This window comes from Xiphophorus couchianus, chromosome 20 (assembly GCF_001444195.1).
Source record: "Xiphophorus couchianus chromosome 20, X_couchianus-1.0, whole genome shotgun sequence".
Lineage (NCBI taxonomy): Eukaryota > Metazoa > Chordata > Actinopteri > Cyprinodontiformes > Poeciliidae > Xiphophorus > Xiphophorus couchianus.
The window spans coordinates 19,140,634-19,161,740 of NC_040247.1; the positions used below are offsets into that span (position 1 = coordinate 19,140,634).

The window sequence follows — 21,107 nt, forward strand, 5'->3', positions numbered from 1 at the left end:
TAGGCCTACGTTAATCTCTCTCTAACCCTGATCCCTCTCCAACCCCTCCACCCCCGTTTGCCCGGGCCTGATCACCTCGCTCTAACACTCTCCAGGTAGACCCAGAGCGCTGGGATCCAGCACGGTTGGACCAGTGCGTTTCGCCAAATACGAGTGGTTATTTATGTCCCTGACCCTCTTAGCTGAGTATAAATCTCTAATTGTTTTACTGCTCACCAGATAGTCTTAAATGACTTAAAATACTGAACTACACGAGCATGACGTAACTGTTCTACTCCACAAAATGTAAGCAAATACCGATTTGGATACCACTTTACAATAAGGCTCCTCTTATAGATGGCTAATAAATAGTTTATAGATATGTTATTAATTAATCTATAAACGCTTTATGAATTATTAATAGCTCTTTATTATGCATTAATTAAGGGTGAGAAACGGACAAAATCTTCCGGTTTCTTGCCAAGCAGTGAGCCGAGTCTGTTCACCTCTATATTTTATCCAGAGTTGTTCTACTAAACATTTCAGACTACCTTGTAAGCACAATAAGCATTTGTAAACATATTATTTTAGCATATAATCTCCTTCTCACACTTAATTATTGCATAATAAACAGTAATTATTTACTGTTTATAAATTAATGGATAACATAGCTATAAACTATTTATTAGCCATCGATAAGGGCAGCTTTATTGCAAAGTGGTACCCAGATTTGATATTCATATCACCTTTCACATTAATGTTTAATACTCTGGCATTGAGATAAAAGAAATAATCAATGCATGATGGGTTTTTTTTTTGACTTACCAGTGCACATTTTGCTCCTCATTTCACAGTTACTGTCAAACACAAAACAAATATCTGCAGTAATATTTATTGGCAAAGCTTCACCCTATTCCTGTCAGTGTTATTGTTGTCGATGTTTTGCAATAAAACCTTTAAAAAAAAAAGCCAGTGTGGCAAAGCGGGAAAGGAGTCCAGCTTGAGATAGATTCTGGAAAGTTTAATTTTAGCATCTTGTAAACAAATGACATCATGTTTTGTGTAACAGACAGCTTTGGTAACAGGCACGACAAAGTAACGGGTGTGAAGTTAAGATCATTATGAAGTTCACATTAGGAGATTTACCTAAAAGGATTCTGCTTTTGTCTGCTTGTAATCCTTTGCACTGTGCTTAAACAATCATACAACAAAAGAAAAAGAAGAAAATATTTGATATTATTTTACATGGCAGTACACTTATAATAGTATAAGTTACAAATATAAGAACAATGATCAATACTATTATAGGACCTAATGTGATCTAACATGATTTGGAATGGGGCTGCACAGTGGCGCAGTTGGTAGCACTGTTGCCTTGAAGCAAGAAGGTCCTTTCTGCGTGGCCGGGGTCTTTCTGCATGGAGTTCGCATGTTCTCCAGGTTCTCCGGCTTCCTCCCACCATCCAAAAACATGACTGTCAAGTTAAATGGTCTCTCTAAATTCTCCCAAGGTGTGAGTGTGCATGGTTGTGTGTCCTGTCTGTCTCTGTGTTGCCCTGCGACAGACTGGCAACCTGTCCAGGGTGACCCCGCCTCTCGCCCGAAACATTAGCTGGAGATAGGCACCAGCACCCCTCCCAACCCCACTAGAGACAAGGGTGTTAGAAAATGGATGGATGGGTCTGGAATGAAACTCGTCATAAAAGCTCAATCTTCTGCTGTCCTCTAGTTTGTCCACCAGAGGACAGCAGAAGAAAAAACAACCCAATCCTGATCAAGGAAGCTTGTGTGTTTTTTCCCCATTAATGACCATCAGATGGCAGCAGAGGATAATCAAGGCATCTCGAGGTTTATTCTCTTGTAAACCGGCAGTTGGGATCAAATGAAGGCATTTAAATTAATATGAATTGAATTAATTTAAGCGGAAGGAAAAATTATTCGAATTAGTTTAAGTTGAAATGGCATCAATTGAAATAATGAACTGAAATGTCAAGAATTAAACAGAGCTGGATGCAACTGAAACCAAATGGATGTAATAAAGCTGAAGTTAGACACGTCCTCTAAATATGACTAATATAAAATATTACTTGAGTCAAACTTTATTTATTCACACACATAGCCACAAAATGTGCGGTACATTAGAAAATAAAGCGCTGCTGTTGTTATAAATTTTGTTATTGTTGTATGAATCCACTGCACCAGAATTAAAATGACTGTATCTAAATCTGAAACGTGTCTTTTCTATTCCGGTCCTGTCCAGCAGGTGGCAGATGAAGACCTAAAAATGCCCTCATGGATCAGCTTATCACTGCTGAAGATCACCAGTAATGTGCTCTAATGCAGAAATCTGAATTTAAAATAATTATTGTAATGGCACCTGTCTGTTTTCTGTTACATTAATGAATGTTCATCATTCAGATTAAGAACTGTATTACTTCTAAAACTATTTTTTTAGTTTTTCTTCTCCAATCCATGTCTGTATGAGGAATCACTGACTGATTCTGGTACTTAGATTACTTAAATGCTAAAATTTGGTGCAGTCAGGTGACATTTCCCTGATGAGACTGCCAATCTCCTTTCTGTAGAAACGCGTACATGTATCTGATGGTATACTACTTAATGTTTTCGTCATTTCCTACCCATGCATTTTAAAAGAAGTTAATGCCAGTGAGTCATTAATAGAGCTTCTGGAGGGCAGAGTTGCTGTTTATGGAAACTGTCCCTAAACATTTCCAGTGAGAGGACATTCTGTTCTGAAGCAACACAAGCTTCTCTTCTCGCCGTTTCACGGTCAGTCTATTCTCAACATGAACACCATGAAGACATTGGCGTCCCTACTTAACCTACAGCGCAACTGGCATTTCACTGGCATATTTGAGTTTTCCATTAAACCGTTTATTTATGGTCCTTTCCTCTTCTCACCTCCTCTCTACAAAATGTTCCTGTGCGTCACATTCTGACTTGTAATTAAAGAAATATGACATCTTTGAGTTGACCTGGTCTCGCTAACGCAGTGAAAGATCAGGTGATGTTTCACTTTTAGAGGTGAAAAAAAAAGAAAAAGGAAAGCCTAATGACTGTCAGATCTGAAGCACGATTGGCTGATTGGCTCAGTTGCTAGGCTACAGATCTATGGGTATGTCTCTGCATCAGAGGGAAAAGACGACAAGCACAAAGAGAAATGGTATATAATATTTTTTTAATAGTGGTTCTCTATGCTGCGATTATAGACATTTACAAAATATACATAAGCTGATGATGTCAGTGACAATACATTTATTTCAGGTGCATCTCTCCAAATAAAAGCTATAACCTCAAAGCACATGATGGGAATCCTCTATAAAGCAATCTGGCAGCTTTCAATAGTTCAGTTTAACATATACATCTATCTGCATCTAGCAAGGAAGCAACTACTGCATGTTCTGTACAAAATGTACAACAGAACACCTTAACATATACATATATCCATTCAAACATGGTCTAAAATGACCAATATTTGTAGCGTGTATAAATACAATTCATTCCTTAAAAATATCAAACATATCTCAATCACAAATGGATGATTTCAGTAAAGATTTCCCACATAACATGTTGTGAAAATAGCTTATTTCATTTCGACAGGGCAAGCACAAACAGCGCTTCTAACTGGATGTTAGAAATGATCTTTGCTAGGACAAACTTTATATTCAGATTTTTTTTTTTTTTATACATGGGAAGAGCATAAGAAGAAGTTTGTATTGGCAAATGTTTTGTTTTTTTATCTCAAAAGTGTGTGCTTTCTTGTTAGCTTTATGAGCTGGGACAGGAGAACATAGACAGATGAGCAACAACAAGCTCTGTCCTTTTTTTTCCCTTTCCTTTTGGTCTTCGGTAGAAAAAGTTTGCTTCTGATAAAAACCAGAAGCCGAGCGAGGGGAAAGGTGACGGTTTGACACTGACTCGAAGAAACTCATGGAAGAATACAGTCTGTTTCTTCTTGGCAGTCCAGCTGGAAGCTCTAAAGTTGAGGAGCCTTCACCTCCTGTTGTGCTGATGTTCTCCGGTGTTTTTCCACTCCTTCCACTCCTCGCCCTCAGAGTTAAACTTGGCATGGCTTCTGAAACAGCTGTCTGTCATGCAGAGGCCACGGTGCTCAATCTAGCAACCCAGGCTCACACGGAGAGCAAAGAGGACCCCGGAAGTGGATACCTCATGACTCTGCCATGAAACGTCAACTTATGGATCTATGCGGAAAGCTAATAGCTTCTCCGAGTGCTGATTGTTCAGAGTGCAGAGGTCCGGCAGGCGCAGCAGCAACTTCGGGAAGAGTGTGCCGTCATCCGGCCGGCGAATGGTGATGAGCGAACGCAGAGCCTTTATGAGGTTCTCCTGTAGCTGCTCCACTGCTCCCACCTCTACAATACCGGAGCGGTCTGGAAAAAAAAGGGGAAGAAAGAAACATTAAGTCTGTGGAAATGTGTTTTTATAAGAGATGTCCCGATCAGGTCTCAAGTATCTGTAGAGGTGCTGATCACCAAGCTCAATTCCATATATCTGTTTGTGTTGCACTGTCTGCAAAAGTTTATGTCGGCTCCATCAAACCTGAACTTTATGCCTCATTTAAAAAAAATCTTTTTCTGAATAGTTTGCAAAAATGTTTATAAATAGAAAACCTGCGTGTTTTCCACCTTTTGCAGTGATTTATGTCTGTATCAACTTTCAGAGTAAGGAGAGTAGAAAGCAGCTGAAACATCGCTTGTTAAAACATATGATGTTCAAATCAGAGCAGTACGTTTCCGAAACACAAGAACAACTTTTTTTGTATGTTTTGTGCACGCGATCAGCAACAAAATATGTTAGAAGCTAAATGATCAAAGTCATATCAAATTAATGAGTTTACATGCTAGTATTAGACTAGGACCTCAGCAAACTGCTCTGCACAAAAACATTGTTACCAGGAACAAAGTGTTGGTTTATTGAAGATGTTGATATTGGAAATGTTAACCTATTTGAGTAAATTAGTTCAAAACGCTAACTCATATTTTAAGTTTAATATAGTTACTGATGATTATTAAAACTCACAATTTAGAGCTCAGTGCAATACTGGGTACTGTGAAGCAACTCACATGTTGAGCTTTTCCTTTACATTGACTGTAAGGATGTATTGGACATCAACAAAGGACTGGCATCATAGAAACTAAAGAAAAACCTGACTGAGACATCCCATTTTAGAATTTACAAAGCGCTTGTGGTCATGCAAACTTCTCCAACGTACCAGCAGACACCAGAACAACAGCCATAAAAAGAGCCATCTCGTCTTGTTCCAGTCCCAGAGAGCCCAGCTTCTCGCTGAAGTCAAACATGGCATCCAGCAGGGAGCTCATACCCAGAGCCCTCAGCGAAGCAAGCGAGTACGTTTGTCCGTTAAGGAAGGTCACCGTCCTCTCTTTGGGTTCAAACAAGGAGCAGAACCTCACCATAAGAACCTGTGGGCAGAAGACGACCTGGTCAGCACCGGAATGCACAGTGAAAGGGAATGGAGGACAGACTCGGGGCGTTAGGCAGATGGACGCACCTGGAAAGTGCCAGATTTGAGCAGCATGACCTGGTCGTGCTGGCTCAGCATTTGGAAGCCTGGGATGCTCTTTGCAAACTCCACCACTTCTTTAACAGCCGGGGTGAAGCACTGGGAGAACGACTCCCACACCTCCTGGCTGGAGCGACTGGCCGGAGCCACGGGACACGAATTGAGAGGGCATGCCTGCAGAAAGCAGAAAATAGACGAGTATTAGGAATAATAATATTAGACTGACCCTAAACTAATTTTCATTGATTTAAACGGCACAAAACAAAAAGAGAGACTCACAAGCACTTTGGCGCCTCCATTCAGCTTCCAGGGGCAGGATGTTGGGTTCTGGTTATCTCTGTCTGGCATGACACCATGACTGGCTGTGAAGGTCTGAGACGATAAACTGCCACTAACTGGACACTGGTTCTGATTGGAGGAGAAGGAGTAGTTGGCGTTGCTGACATTTGTGCTTGTGGAGCTTGCATTACTGCAGGGAGGAGCTGGGAAGTTCGCAGTCAGGTGGTAGCCAGTTGAGACATTTTGCTGCTCCACCTGAACCCTGTACTGCGCTGGGTTCTGGTTCTGGGCGGACGGGACGGCTTCCTGCACTGTTCTGCTCTGGAAAGACGGAGTTCCCAGGCTGCTGCCGCCTGCTGCCGTTTTGAGCGGCTTCTCTTCGCTGGGGTAAGACTGCGGTGGAAAACAGGATCCAGTGTTGGTCTGGTTGAGCGGACTGCAGGGGCCGTCGGAGGGAGGCGGCACCTCCATCTCCACGGAAGCCGGTCCGTTGAGACTGTTCATGTAGCTCTGCATCTCATCCATTAGTCTCTGCTTCTCCCGCTTGGGAATACGCCCAAAACGCACCGCTGAGGAGAAAAAGAAAACAAGACAAAGCAGTCTTCTGTTAGCACAAACTGATATATTACAGCGGTAGCCTCTATGACTAATGAATTTACCCTCTGAAAGCTATTAGCCTTTTTTTTTTTATAAAACATCATCCGGCTTTGTCTTCCGTCTTCCCCCATTGTATCACAATTGATACCAGAGAGAAGTAAACATCTAAATTCTTTTAGGGGGGCAGAGGTCTCAGAAATATTCACACCCAACTGAAACAAGGTGGGAAATGTCCACATAATGCTGCTTAGCGATAAATGAATGTATTAGAGCTTCCAGCTGGAATGAAACTCGAGCACTAGACTGTGCATGTTACTGATCGGCGGTCCTTTACTCCATCACAGCTGTTACACCACAGATTGAGAAACCTTCACGTCTGCCCGTCTCGTTCGCCTCTTTGCCTTTTGCAGCACTCCCTTCCCCCTCTTTCAGTGGTGCACCTTCACTGGCTGTCCTATTTATAGTCTCCACCCTCACCCCCTCTGCACGTTTTCTCCCTGTTTTCGCCTTTTAGAAGAGCTTCTCTGTGGAAATAGGTCACTGGGTCAAAAACATTGAACCTGGTGTCATTAGTGAGGTGACAACGTGAATGAGGGTTGGAAACGTTGAAGACAAGGGGGCAGGTATGATGGGCTGAAAGGACAAAAGTGGGCTAAGGCTGGCTAAAAATGTGACTAAAAGCAGCTTTTCCTCATTAAAGTGAGCATATTTAAAATAAAAATATGGATACATAGAGCTTTGTCAGGTTGCAGTTTGATAAATTAGCAGATTTTCATGCTTTGGCTCCTTTTTGGGTCAACTAAAAATATTTGCTCCAGAAAAAAACCCATGATTTATTATCACCTAGTTTAGCTATTCCCTGAAGGGCTGAAGTGTTGCAGTGGAAAAAATGCAGAAGGGCAGTTTCAAAGAAGTTATACATTATTCTATAGGTAAGCTATGGACGGTTTAATGATTAACAAGACAGGATAACAATATGTCGCAGATGATTGCCTGCAAAGATTGTAAATCATACTGAACATGAGGGCGGTAATCAGCTGCTTTGTGTCCCAGTTTTAAAAAGTAAACTCTCTTTTTTTTGCTGTTTGAGCAAAACTGAAGACGACAGGGACACTAAAGCTCCTCTCGCCATAAATCAGAGAGGAGGGAGAGGACAAAAGGAGGACAACGGAAGAAAAAGGGAAGACAGAATCTGGCTTGTGTTTTCATTAAAACATGGGAGATCAACAACAGTGCAACACTAACTATGGTATCTAACTTTATAGTTTCCACATTTGTACTTATTACCTCATAAATTTTATAAGATTTTGTCACATTACAAGCCCAAACTTTAATCAACTATATTGGCCTTTTATGTGATAGGCTATTACAAAGTGCTGCACATTTTTGTGAAGTGAAAGGAAAACAATTTGTGATATTAAGAATCCTTTGCAAATAAAAACCTGCAAGGTTATGTGGAAGAAGACGGTCTGGTCAGATGAGACCAAAGCAGAAACTTTTTGAATTTGCATTTTTTTTCCCCATTTCTACACGTGAGCTCATGAAATGGCAACAAATATACATAAAAGTTTATGGTAGTGGGATATAATTTAAAAATAGACCATGTCCCTCACCATCTCGGGACATGCCCACAGAGAGACACTTCTTGAAGCGACAGTGCTGGCACCGGTTACGGTTCATGCGCATGATGAGACAGTTCTCGTTCTTCACACACATCTTGTAGTGGATGTTCTGCTGAATGCTGCGTCTGAAGAACCCCTGGAGACAGAATACAAAAAGAATGAGAAAAAATGCTTTGAATGACATCTTTTTTATTCTTGTGGCTCAAAAGGGGAGTGGGATGTCTTGTTTCTCGTCCTACCTTGCAGCCCTCACAGGCGTGGACACCATAGTGGAATCCGGACGCGATGTCCCCACACACCTTACATAACAGCACCATTCCACCAGTCTCTGCAAATAAAACAAATTCAACATCAAACAGAGGAAAGACGAACAATAATGAACTGCAGGCAGTGATGAGGTGAGCAAAGAGAACCGGAGGTGTGGAAATGTGAGAACTTACTGGTGAATGTTCCGGTGAAACTGCAGGACCTTTTGGCAGGTGTGGCATGGCCGTAGGTCGCTGATGGCGCCGTGGTAATGTGAGCAACTGGAGCATTGCTCACTTCCGGGAACTGAAAGACCCTTTTGGGGGAAACACTTCCTCTGCCATGGTCGCCTCTCTGCTTCAGCACCCCGATCTCCTGGAAGGAGACCCCCTCCGGGGACGAGGGCTGAGAGTGGGAGGACGGCGACTGGGTCTGGTATCCGCTGGATGGGCTTCCAGGACTCGGACTGGCACTGCCAGATGAGCCGGCATACAGGATGACACCACCTGGAGAAGGGGAGCACACAGCGTTGGAAACTTAGTTTGACCCCCTCAGTGTTTATCTGGGTCATGGCTCACATGCACCATGTAGGTGCGAGAAGTTTAGCAATGCTCTCCTTTGAAGCATAGAGCTCTCTTGGCAGACGTTCAGAGAGTGCAAACAACACTGTGGCCATGTTGGGACAGCTTGAAATTTGATCCAATTAATATTTCAGAATAATAATTAAAAAAAAAAAAACTGTCACACTACAGCAACAACTAGTCTGATCTGGATATTTGCGTCAAGGAGTCCCAAGGTGTCAAACCAGAATGACAAGACCGTTAAAGCATGAAAAACAATCAGTGTCGTGTGAACTAGAAGAACCTCTCAAACAATGATCTTTAGAGAGCGATCTCGTGCAATGAAATATGATGATGCTAAGAAATCTTTATCTGATAGCTGACACACACACACACTCAACAGTGCATCTCTCTTGGTTAAAGAGCTTCATGGTCTTTTTATACTGTTGATAAAGTAGCCTTCAGGATGTCGCATCGCATTGAAAAACAGAGGCTTGTGGCGTAAATATAGTGTCATATCACACAATGACAGAAAGTCACAACACGTTAGTGACTGCAGCCTCCGATGCTCATAAACGGAGCCTTTGTTTATGGATGTCACATCGGATCGGAAATGCCCCATTACGCCCCTACACCCTCGCCCTCCGCCCCCTTCCGCCCCGCCCTCACGCCTGCTTTGTTTCGCAGACAGGATTCTTCCCCCGCAGGATGAAAGACGGCCTCTCACGTGCAGCCCGCTCCCTGCCAGCTTGCTTTCAGAGACGAGTCCTTTCTGCACTCCCTCTTTTTTTCTCCCTCCTGCACCCTCCCATCCTCGCTGCCCTCCTCCCTCCCTCCCTCCCTCTCTTTAGCTCTGGGCATGCAAACCCATCTATCCGCCAGCCACCTGACCAGGAGCTCACATGGACTCTTGACACAGTTCCCGCCTGGCTCACAAGGCTCTTTGCGCAGTCCCGTGTAGACAACAACAGCAGCAGCAGCAGCAGCATGACAAGCGCCAGGGCAGATCACGTTTGAAATAGAGGAGGCTTATAATGCTGTGATTACAGAGAGCGAGGGAGGAAAGCTAGCGAGGACACGGCCACCTTATACGCTCATAAAATAGCCATGGGAAAATGTGCAGAAGCAACACGGCTGTTTTTGTCCCCTTATGTCCACCTGGAAGCATAAAAATCTACCTGGGAATTAATAAAACGAATGGCAAATTAAATATATAGAGACATTTGTTCCTGTTTTGGTTTGTGCTCTTTTATTTTTACAGCTGGATTAGAAGGATAGGTTTTGAAAAAACAAACAAACACTTGTCCTGTGTCACCAAGAGTTTGTTTTTGATGCAAGTAAAATAAACTTTGTCACGCTTTTAGTAATTTCCTTAAAAACCTGCTGGATAGATTAAATAATATGATGCTTTGCGGTTAAGATTATTATATAACCACAAACAGTTAAAGTAGCAAATGTGATACAAACATTTTTTTTTATAAAATTAATGTGTTTGAAAAGGTGCTCACTTTATCCTTGAAATTTTGCGGTACACATTTTAAGGCTCCATAAAACTGCACAGTATCATTTAATTGTGCCAAATATTTTCCTAATGCACAGAAAATCTGTTTGGTTTTGATTATTACATTACTGGAAAAGCCTAACCATCAATTTTGATACGTCCAGTCATGAGCGAGAACAAGACCTAAAGTGAACTTGGCGTAGACCTACTTTTACTTTTAACCTACTTTTCATTTTAAACTGTATTATAAATGAAATAAGAAAAAAAACTAAATGCAAATATTTCTGTTTACGCTCTGTTTTAATTGCTGGATTACTCAGCAGTAAAACAGGTGGATGAATATGTAAAGAGACTTTTCACATTATTCCTCCAAGTGGTCCTTCTTAAGGTTGCCTGGCGGCCATGACTCATGCTTACCTGTTGGACAGGTTTGAAGCATAGCTCAAAACAGAAATCTGCACTGTGCTGCTAAACGGGTTACTGAAACCCAGACTAGGAAACAGAAGATGTCTGGTGTAACTTATCTGAAGAGGCAACACCCTGATCAGCAATGCAATTCTCTGCACGTCTCCTATTTGGACCTTGAATAATCTGAGAAAAGGATTTCTTGCCTCTTGTGTTTTCTTTCCCTTAGGGATCACGTGCAACATTTCTTGTTTAGCTTCAAGTGCCTCTGGAGTTCCCACGTGAGGTGCTTTGGGCTTGCCGTCTCATGTGTGGCAGCGGCTTTGGCATCAGACACAGATGTTTGCCTGCACACCTCATTGTTTTTGTTGTGTGTGGAGATAATAAGGTTATATGGACGTTAGCAGATCTCAGGGTCATGTCCTGTTTGCACACAAGCGCCACTCCCACATTTTAAATTCCCGTCTCCTCCCACCCAGAGTAAAAACATTCCACGTTCTGACTGCTTCCTTGAATGCGATGTAACTGGGTGACAGAGTAAACTGCAGGAATTGAACGGCTGCCAGGTGCAGACACAGGTAAGAACATGTGAGCTGTTTTTTAGGAAACACGGCATAAACAGTTTCCTTTAATGCCCCACCTTCATAACTTCACTCCATGACGAGGACCCACCCCCGAGTGCGAGAGCCAAACTGTACAAACATCCGCCCACAAGTCATGTTGGGGTGGGAGATGCCCCTTTTAACTTCTTTAGCCAGGCCCTTTTTTGCATGGTTGCTAAGCTTCGCTCCACGTGAAACAGCTGGCCCCGCGTCACGTGAGGGAGGCGATCCAGGCGATAGCCCTCAGCGGACATTAGCCTGTTTTTTTCCCTTCAGCATCACAATAACATTTCAAAGATCATCTTCTACTGACTGTTTTTAAAAAAAATCTTGCTTTAAAGTGAGTTGGCTGCACATTTATTTGTGAAGAACTAAATCTGGTTCTTCTGCTTGTTATTGTAGGAACTCGTCACAAGAACATTTTTTATGAAGAGGTGATCTAAGTTTTTCAGGAGTCAAGGTGTTCCCAGTGGTTCAGTCAGGTCAAAGAGTCACCCTTGGTTCAGATAGAACAACAAAACTTTCAGATTACAGTCATACTTCTCATTCCTTTTCTACAGAAATGCAACCAAACTCAGAGTTTAGTCAGCCATGCCACCCACATGCTTTGGAGTTATTCAGTCTAATCATCAACCAGCATAGCTGTAAAAAACAAAAACAACAAAAAAAACACCTATGGCTTGTACACAGAGCAGGAATCATTCACGGAAACACTCATTGATAAATATAGTTTGACAACAGAGTTCAGAAAACCCTGTTAATCTCTGAATACAAGTTAAATAGTAAAAAAAAAGTTGACAAAATAACATGTTGATGATCGCTGTGCATAAGGTGATGGGAAAATTTAATTGCTCTACAGGACTAAAACTCCATGGCTGTCGAAAAAGAGGATGAACTTTCCTCCTGCCAGCTACTTGTTATTAAAGATCCCTTGATAATCGACATGTGCTGTAAATTTGTGATTTATAAAATACACTGACCTGAGTTGAATTGAACTTGGAAAACAAATGGCATTTTGTGATATGGGTAAAATGGCTCACTGGCAACCATCGAAGCTAATGTTTTAGTAAAGGATAATTTCACTAATTTTTAGAAAATGAGCACTACTTAGTCAACCTGAATAACTGTCAAATCATAAAATACCTGTACTCAACCACATTTGTGTATTTATTTTAATTTCACTACCCATATCCAGGTCTAATTACTGCCAGACCCGTTGGAAAAAAAAGAGCTACCACTGTCTGACGGTGGGAAGTAGGTCTAAATACCTGAAAAGACAACATATTACGGTCCAATCTAAAGAAATCCAATCCTGCTTTCTGTCAGAAAGTCCTGAAGCAGAACGTCAGCCTGTCAGTTCATGACCTTCAGCTCAAGTGTACTTGGGTTAATTACTACAAAATGCTTGACAGAAGCAGCAGCTGCCAGCAGTGGCACAAATAGCTTTTAGGTTAAGGAGGTAATTATTTCTTCACATGGGGCCAGGCTGATTTGAATAGTTTTGTTCCCTTAATAAGTGGTATCACTTTTAAAAAGTACATTTTCTTTACAGAAACTATCATTAAAGGCTAAATAATTTGATCAGCAAACCAATATCTGGCACTGTATACCTTACGTATATTCTAACAAGAATATGACAACTACATCTGTGTTATCAGATATAGTTGTGCAGGGTTTTTTTTTCTATAGCCTACTTTGGTTGCGGTTTCATTTTTGCAATGAATGTGTTGTATTGAAACATAAATCGCGGTTGTCTGTCGAGCTGCATCTGGGTTAATGTGTCCCTTTCACGCTCTTCGTTCAGTGTGTCAGACTGAAACCCAACTCTTCTTACTTCCACGATGAGCGGCCATCAAACTGGTAGCGGCCCAGTAACACGCGGCAGACTGGGAAGGCTGCAGTACCCCTCTGACCCACTGACCAATCTATCTGCAAAACACGCAGGAATTCCCTGCGCACGAGCTGAGAGCGCGAGCGGCCCACGCGCGCGCGCGCGGCAGAGGAAAGGGAGGCGGAGGCGGGTGGTAGCGGGGGACCATGTGCGGCACGTGTCTGCCGAGGCTGGCTCCACGTGAAGTCAACTCGAGGCGAGGCGGGGAGGCTGCGTGTTAAAAGTAAGGCGTGTGGCTCGCAGCTCCGCGACGGTTCAAGGACTTTGTGATATTTGCGTGGAGAGACATTAGCGAGGAATATTGCGTTTCTAGGTTCCAGTTTGTTAGCGCGCAGGAGGCTTTATACAGGCAGCCGGATTCAATTCTGAGCAGCTGTCTAATAAATGATGCTGCAGCCGAATCGATGTCAGCCCACTTTCTAATGCACGCTAATGTTGCATTTAACAGCTGTAACAGTATCCCCAGTTTATCCCAGTAAGCTGACTGATATCGACTGGTACGGTCCGCTTATGGGCAACGCGTGATCTGCTCATTCATCATCATCATCACCATCATCATCATCATCTCAGTACATTTAGGCTGCCTGTTTACTGCTCAGCTCATGTAGAAATGGAACATTTTTGCGCATGTAAAACTGTTTTGACCCAGTGGCCCTGAATGCTCCCACACACTCTTCATTTCTTACGTGTGTGAAAGGGGGAGAGAGGAAAAGAGGAATAAAGGGATTAAATCGGCTAAAAATGAATGTTCCTATTTAAAATGTAAAGCCCTACATACCAGCTTTAAATTATTTCAGAACAGGGGCGCACCAAGAAAGATTTGTAATGGGTGGCCAGGTGGGGGCTGCTAATAATCTCAAAGTCAAATGCTATGAAAAATATTTTTGTTTCAGTATACTGATGTGATGAAAGCTAAAAATTGAGACTGATTAGTATATATAAAGTACATATTGTCCCAAATTCAGCTAATTCAATATATTTGTGTCCATTATTTCAAAATATGGTGTTAAAATAAGAAAACATATTGATGTAAATTAGTAAATAAATAAGGATATGAGCATAAATTTAGATAGAAATCCAATGAAATTTTTAAAAAACAACTGTAGAAATAAAGGATATTGACATAACTAGTGAAGGTTTGCCTAAAAATATAATTAATGATAGAAGAAAACGTACTCTGTAAATCAATTATTTTAAATTACTTTATTTTTTAGCTAAATGTGGGATCCTATATCGAAAGAGAAAGCATATTGAAATAAATCGAAAATGTATTTAATCAAAAGTAAGAATATCAACATAGATATAAATAAAATTATGCAGTATTGATTAATTGTCTTTAATTGAATAAAAATAATGAACGTTTCTAAAAACTAAAAATATATTATTCCATAAAAAAACATTCAGTTATGTATTTTTTCATTCTGAAAAAAGACATTCTAGAAGTCTTACTCTGGTCTCACACAACGCAAGTTCTCTAATAATAATAAAAAAAATTATTGTGCACACAATACTCTCTTCAAAATCATGAATCACCTCCCATCCCCCCCTTTTTTTTTAGTTACGCCCCTGCTAGTACAGGGAGTCAAATCACCTTTTAAAATAAACACCTATCTGCTCACCGAGCACGTGCTTTCCTTTTATTAATATACGACAGTAAATAAACTACTCAGATAAGTGGGATAGTGTGGAAGGAGAGCGTTCTCGGTCAGAGTGGGTGGGCTTTTTGGGTCACGCTTCACGTGAGTTTGTTTACGTGGAGAGAAATCGGATGTCCAAGAAAAAAAAATGGGCAGGAGGACTTCCCTCTGTCACTGAACCCCCTGCGCTGTCTCTATGGCTTTGCAACAATGTCACTCAAAATGCAAAGAAATTATGAAGCGTGCAAGTGCAAACGTATTTGGGTTGCTTCTCCTGCTGAAGCATACAGTTAAAATATACATTTTTTAAAAATAAATTTAAACAAGAAAGAATAAACATAAAATCATTCATAAATTAAATGGAAGGGTAACTTAAACATAGTAAAAACAAACATTTGCTGCGATGCTCTCACTCAAAATCCATGACAACGTTCACGAAACAGATGTTCCGTCAAAAACAAAAGATTTTAAATCCCACTTACCACCAGGACTGTTCTCCATGTTCTCTCGTCGATTCTCGCTTCCGAGTGGAATAATTGTAGACTTTTACCGCTGCCCCGCTTTCCGCTGCTTGTCACTCAGGAGTTTCGTGAACACAAGTGAGAGAGACTCAGGAGCTGCAGAACCATATGTACACAGTGTACTATCCCGGAGCTCAGACCCACATGGGCAGAGAAAAGCCCAGCCGACGATTAAACTTTAAAAATAAAGATTTCTGTTAAATATATATATATGTATATATCTAATGAGAATGAGCTCAGTTGAGATGCCTCATTGGTCCAGGATGATGAGATGCTGGTCCGTCTGTATTGGTGTCAGGATGTGACTGTGTGAGGGGTGTTCTCTACATAACAGAGATCCCAGCTGCTTGCCATGTACAGTCACCATTCACACACCATCAGAGTGGAAGTAGATTAAACACTCCCCCTCTCATCAATAAGCAACACGTGTCCTAAAATAAGCCGCACGTTTTCAGGTGCCTGAGAAATGTGACCAGCTTTCTTCGTCATCTCTCTCTCTCTCTCTCTCTCTCTTTCAGCCCCTGCTTGTTTGTTGATGGGAATCAAGAATGCTCTCTTTCTCTCTCTCTCTTTCTCTCCCTCACCGTCACGCTCTGTGAAAACATCCCCCCCTTACCACCCTACCCCGCAACTCATTTTACTGTTTCCCACTGTTTCATTGGCCCACGGCCCCGCGTGGACACGGTGCGTTGGGCTCGTTCGACATTGGAATGCTGCTTAAAAGCTCTACAGCATGTGCGCATGGCATGTGAGCTCGCGCTGCCCTACTGACACACATTTTATGTTAATGAGCTGCCGGGGCTCGGAGATAAGCGCGAGGAAGCCAGCAGAGATGCGAAAACAGAGTGAGATGTCTCACTCGGAGGGGTTTTATCATCGGGATTGGTGAGTGGTGCTGGCCAATATGTTCAGATTTAGGAAGGTTGTTTTATTAAAGAAAATCTAAATTAAATTGGGTGAATTGGTCATTTTTAATCAGACCCAGAAGAATATAAGTATTTTAAATTCAAATTATATTTTTATTAAAATTATATTGAAGACTGAGTAAATATAATTTTGTAAATTTCTCAAGAAGTAAATCTAGATCTAGATAGGGGCCAACAGGGGACAGTACATGTCCTGACTCCTGTTATGACCTCTGTACTAAAGAAAAAAAATACAAAATCAATTTCTTTTGGTGATATGTGCTGGCAAAGAGACTGTAACTAATTGGTCCCTTGGATCAATTTCATTTTTACGTTCATAGTTTTACTTTAATGATGAAATAAAAATCAAGCCATTGCATTTTAGCGTCAGTCATATTTAAATATAATTACTGTTTTCATCTGCTAGGTCAGAGATGTGCAACCTGCATCTCCGGAACCAAAAGAGGCTCTGTGGATAACTATTCCCCTGTTTTTTTGTTTTGTTTCAATGTTTTCCTAATGGAAAAACGCTGCACTTTGGCCCCCCAGGTACATTTGGTCTAGCACTGTGACATTTGAGCTTCTTTTCATTTTGCCGTGTTAAAACCACAAACCTGAAAGTGTTTGTGAGGTGTTGCGCCATTTTATGTGGCACAACACAAAAGCTCAATATTATTGTGTAGTAGAAAGAAAATGATAGATGATTTCCAATTATTTTTACTATTAGAAATATGAAAAGAGTGATATGCATCTAGCCCTGCTCTGCTGTCCATTGGAACCACTTAATAGATATAGAGCTAATTAATATGAAAACTCAAAAACTTTCAATAATTTTCAGTGTAAATCTTTGTGTGTAGACAGTTCTTGTCTCTTATGGTCATTGGGCGAGAGGTGGGGTTCATCATTGACTACTTCCCAGTCCATCACAGGTCAAGAGTCAAGAGACACACAGGACAAACAACCATGCACACACATTCACAATTAAAGGCAATTTAGTGTAATCAATTAACCCAGCAGTCAGGTTTTTGGACTGTGGTAAGAAGAGTAGCAATTTAATTTAAACTCAGCAATACACAGAATATTTCAAAAACAAACAAAAGAAAAAAACACAGAATGAAACTACAAAGCAATGCAGACGGTTTGAAAATGCATAATTGAAATGCTATCTTAAACGCAATGCATAGTGTGTGTGTGTGTGTGACTGAGCTAGTTTTCATATATAAAAAAGAGTAAATCTAACTGAAATAATAAAAAAGAGAAAGGAGAAAGTAAAAGACAAAGCAATAACAAAGGATAAAAAGCAAACAACAACAATAATAATGATTTAATACAATAAAATCATCCTTAAACATATAAAAGGTATGCCAGAGGCAGGTATTTAAGTAATTTGGGCTTCTGAGCTGAATTTATATTATACAGGCTACATTATGTAGGAAGTGTATGTATTTCAGTATGAGGCATTCTTGTATTTATTTATTTATATATATTTTTTAATTATGGCTTTTGAAGATTATCCTTTTGGTGATGGGCTAAGATGGGTTTTTGGACAGCAGAATGAATGTCTTCCTTTGTTACTGCGATGGGATTTGTCAGCCAAATAGAGAGGAAATTACTGTTGTATTTGGTTTCCATAAGTCAGGAATGGGAGAGAAAAAGCCAAAAACAAAATAGTTAAGAGTAAATTAAATTGTTCAGGAGTCATTAGTGTGTTCAAGTGTTTTAAGCAAGTAAGACAAAAACTGTGAAAATCAACATCTTTTAATTTGGTGATAAGCCTCTTAAAGATGACAAAATTAAAGAAATACGTCCAAAAGCTAACCAGAAATTGATCAAGTTGTTTTTTTAAAGGGAGAAGCGGCGTATGAACATCGCTTGGATAGACGATCTCTGCTTGAGAAAGCCGACACGTGCGGAGAGGGCGGACCTCAGCGTGACTCCCTTTTCTCTGCCCGCACCCTTCCCCCGCTCCGTCACGTTTGCTCTCTCCCGCACATTGTGATAGCTGGGAGTTTCACCGGAGAACGGCTGGGACACAGCAAATGTAGGTCAGGAGCAGCATGTGCAAACAAGAGCGTCGTAAAACAACCCAAATGTGCTAAAAAGCTCCACGTCCGCACAGAAAGAACAAAAAAGACAAACTCCTGTTGCGGGCAGACACACAAAAGAATAAAATTTAGGTCACATAGCTAAACCTTGGGGGGATTGGAGGGGATGTATTTATTCACTTCTTTCTTCTTCTCCTTGGTAGGTGAGCTGAATTACAATCTCCTCGCCGCCGGCGGAGGCTGGTGCAGAATGAGGCTATGGGGGCAAGGGCTGTTTGGGATGAAACCTGCACCTGTTTAGGTGGTATCAAGACTCCATCAGTTATACAATAAACCACAAATAAACTGATTTTACTGTCTGCTACAGCCAGTTTTATCCGACCCTTTTCTAGTTCTGAGTTTGCATTTTAGCGTAGTTTTTGTCATCCACAGCAACAAAACCTGATAATACCATTGCAGCTCCAAGTCAAATAAAAAAAAAAAAAGTATATTAATCTGTTTTCAGCAGTAAAATTATTTTAATTAAGAACGTAACAGGGCTGTTTTATGAAGAATTTTACAGTCATTGTCTTTCATGGTGCAATGCTTCACTTTCACAATACTGTTCACACAACTGAAACCAAAGAAACTTAAATAATTTCTACAGTGAAATTATTTAAATTGTAGAACAGCTACAAGTCATTTTGAGTAAGTCTTCACTAACTTTGCACATCTACAACCAGAAATATTGAGCCCTTTTTTTAAACAACAGGCTGAAAATCAGTCCGACTTCTCTGGCTGTCGAGCAAATGTCAAGTATTGCCACCCATTCTCAGTTGCTTTAAAAGTGTGAACTTTGACTGAACCATTCTAACCCATGTATGTGCTTTCAGCTAAACCATTTTATTGTGGCTTTAACCTTATGTGTAGAGTTGCTGTCCTGTTAGAAAGTAAATGGTTATGTGAAGTGTTGATTTTCTGTCTAACAAATGATTTTGAATGATGGGCTTCCTCTGTCCCCTTCAAGGCCTATTTGAAACTTTAAATTGAACTTCTATGTTTTCTTTTAAGAGTGGCATATCACTCTTTTCTCTGTAGATAAGCTTAATTCTTTCACATAAAAACAAAGATATTTTAGAGAAAATACACTCTCTTCAAGTTGTAGTGTTTCCTCTATAGACGTTAACACTGATGTTGCTTTTTAGTGAAGTGGTAAAACATCTGATGCCTACACGCCACAACCATAATGTGGTGTATCCGGTCATAAAATTAGCAAATTAAGTCCGGCTGTAAATGATATCAAGCACCTGCTTGTCCCAGCTTGTAGATTTCCAAGGCATGAGGTTCTCAGTAAACATGGAGGAAAATTGATCAGCTGCAATACAGCTTACACATGGAGTCCCGCAGAGCTCCATCTTAGGCCATGCACTGTTTGGATTTCTACTTCTGGAGATGGATATTCCTTTCTACTGATGATATTAAAGCGTATTTAACCAAAAACAGAAAAATAGAAATAACTAACTGACTCTTTGAAACATTAATTTATTTGTCATAATGCTATAAAATCACAGTTCAATGCAAATATATTTCATCTTGTTGAAAAAGGAAACTGAAGTTGTTTTGTTTGGGAGGTCAGGAGTTTCAGAAAAACCCTTACAGACCTGGTCTACAAAATCGTTAAGGTTGGAGGTGTGTAAAGAAAATAAAAGCATGTGCCTAAAAATGATCAGAAAGTAAGAAAAAAAAAGGAAAATAAATAAATGAACAACATAAATAAATACATGTAGCTTAGAAAAATTAAAGGTGTGATGAAAAATGATAATTTATGAATAGAGGTGATGTTTAGAGCAAAGACTGACTGAAGCAACTCACTGCCTAATGTTCTTAACCATGTCTGTATTTTTCTGCCTGATCTGTTTTAATCAACATATATTTGACCGTATTAACATGTTTCTTTGGTTTCAGTTGTGGAAATAAGTAATTAAACAGCGCCACCTTGTGGCGTATTATAGTAACCACCCTGAGGTGGACTGGCAGATGGTTCTGTTGTCACTGACTGCGGAATTAGGTCAAATGAACAATGTCTGCTTTTTAACCCTATACTGTGTATTTCTTCACATTTTTCTATGCTGCTTAGGGAGAGAACAACAGCCCTTCCTTTAAGAATGTTAAAAAAGTATGTAATCCTTGATGGATTGGAAGAGATCCCATCACTTATATATAAAATGGTGCAGTGCTTGCTAATGTGGATGCTAGAAATAAACCACCTCCCAGTTACTGTTTCAGATTTGTGGTGCTGAACAGATGTACCTCGATGCTTTTTCTTGTCACAAGGTGGCACTGCGAGCATGGAAATGTGAGGTAATTTCAGCTCTTCTTTGTGGGGTTTTTTGAGCCTTCACATGCTTCAGTACAAATGGTGTTCAGACTGTCAAACCTCTTCTGTCTCCACTGTAAACCCAGAGTGGGTGTGGATGTTTGAGCATGTGTCTGCAGAGGTCCAGGAAGGACTATATTTGCCACAGAAGCCATTAGCATTGCTTCTCTAATTGGAGTTATATTAAGCACTGCAGTCTCTTGACACTCTTTGCGTTGCATGCATATACTTTGTGTCACATTGAGTCAATACCTGGTTACTCACCATGTTTACTTGATTTTAGAGTTGCATGGCAACATGTTTACTTCAACAAGTGACTCTTCACACTTGCCCATTCTTCTGGAAAGCAGGCAGCATCTTTGTCTTTAAACTGTTTTCTTACTATTTTGACCCTG

At 40.7% G+C, this 21,107-nt stretch overlaps 1 protein-coding gene across 1 annotated transcript; it reads right to left on the reverse strand.

Moving 5' to 3' along the window:
• Positions 1-3,161: 3,161 nt before the first annotated feature.
• Positions 3,162-15,832, reverse strand: LOC114135764 (nuclear receptor subfamily 1 group D member 1-like). The gene is made up of 8 exons (XM_028003317.1): positions 15,368-15,832; positions 8,484-8,795; positions 8,283-8,371; positions 8,035-8,179; positions 5,825-6,393; positions 5,534-5,719; positions 5,234-5,444; positions 3,162-4,391 (listed from the first exon to the last, which is right to left on the reverse strand). Exons 1-8 carry the CDS (start codon positions 15,384-15,386, stop codon positions 4,195-4,197), a joined length of 1,728 nt encoding a protein of 575 aa, XP_027859118.1. The 5' UTR covers positions 15,387-15,832; the 3' UTR covers positions 3,162-4,194.
• Positions 15,833-21,107: the final 5,275 nt, after the last annotated feature.

Excerpts from the sequence above, each read along its gene's own strand:
- LOC114135764 (XM_028003317.1), bottom strand. Across the intron at positions 8,180-8,282 it reads ACGCCTGTGAGGGCTGCAAG|GGGTTCTTCAGACGCAGCAT; the intron begins GTAGGACGAGAA and ends TTCTGTCTCCAG. Across the intron at positions 4,392-5,233 it reads TGTTGTTCTGGTGTCTGCTG|ACCGCTCCGGTATTGTAGAG; the intron begins GTACGTTGGAGA and ends TTTTTTTTCCAG.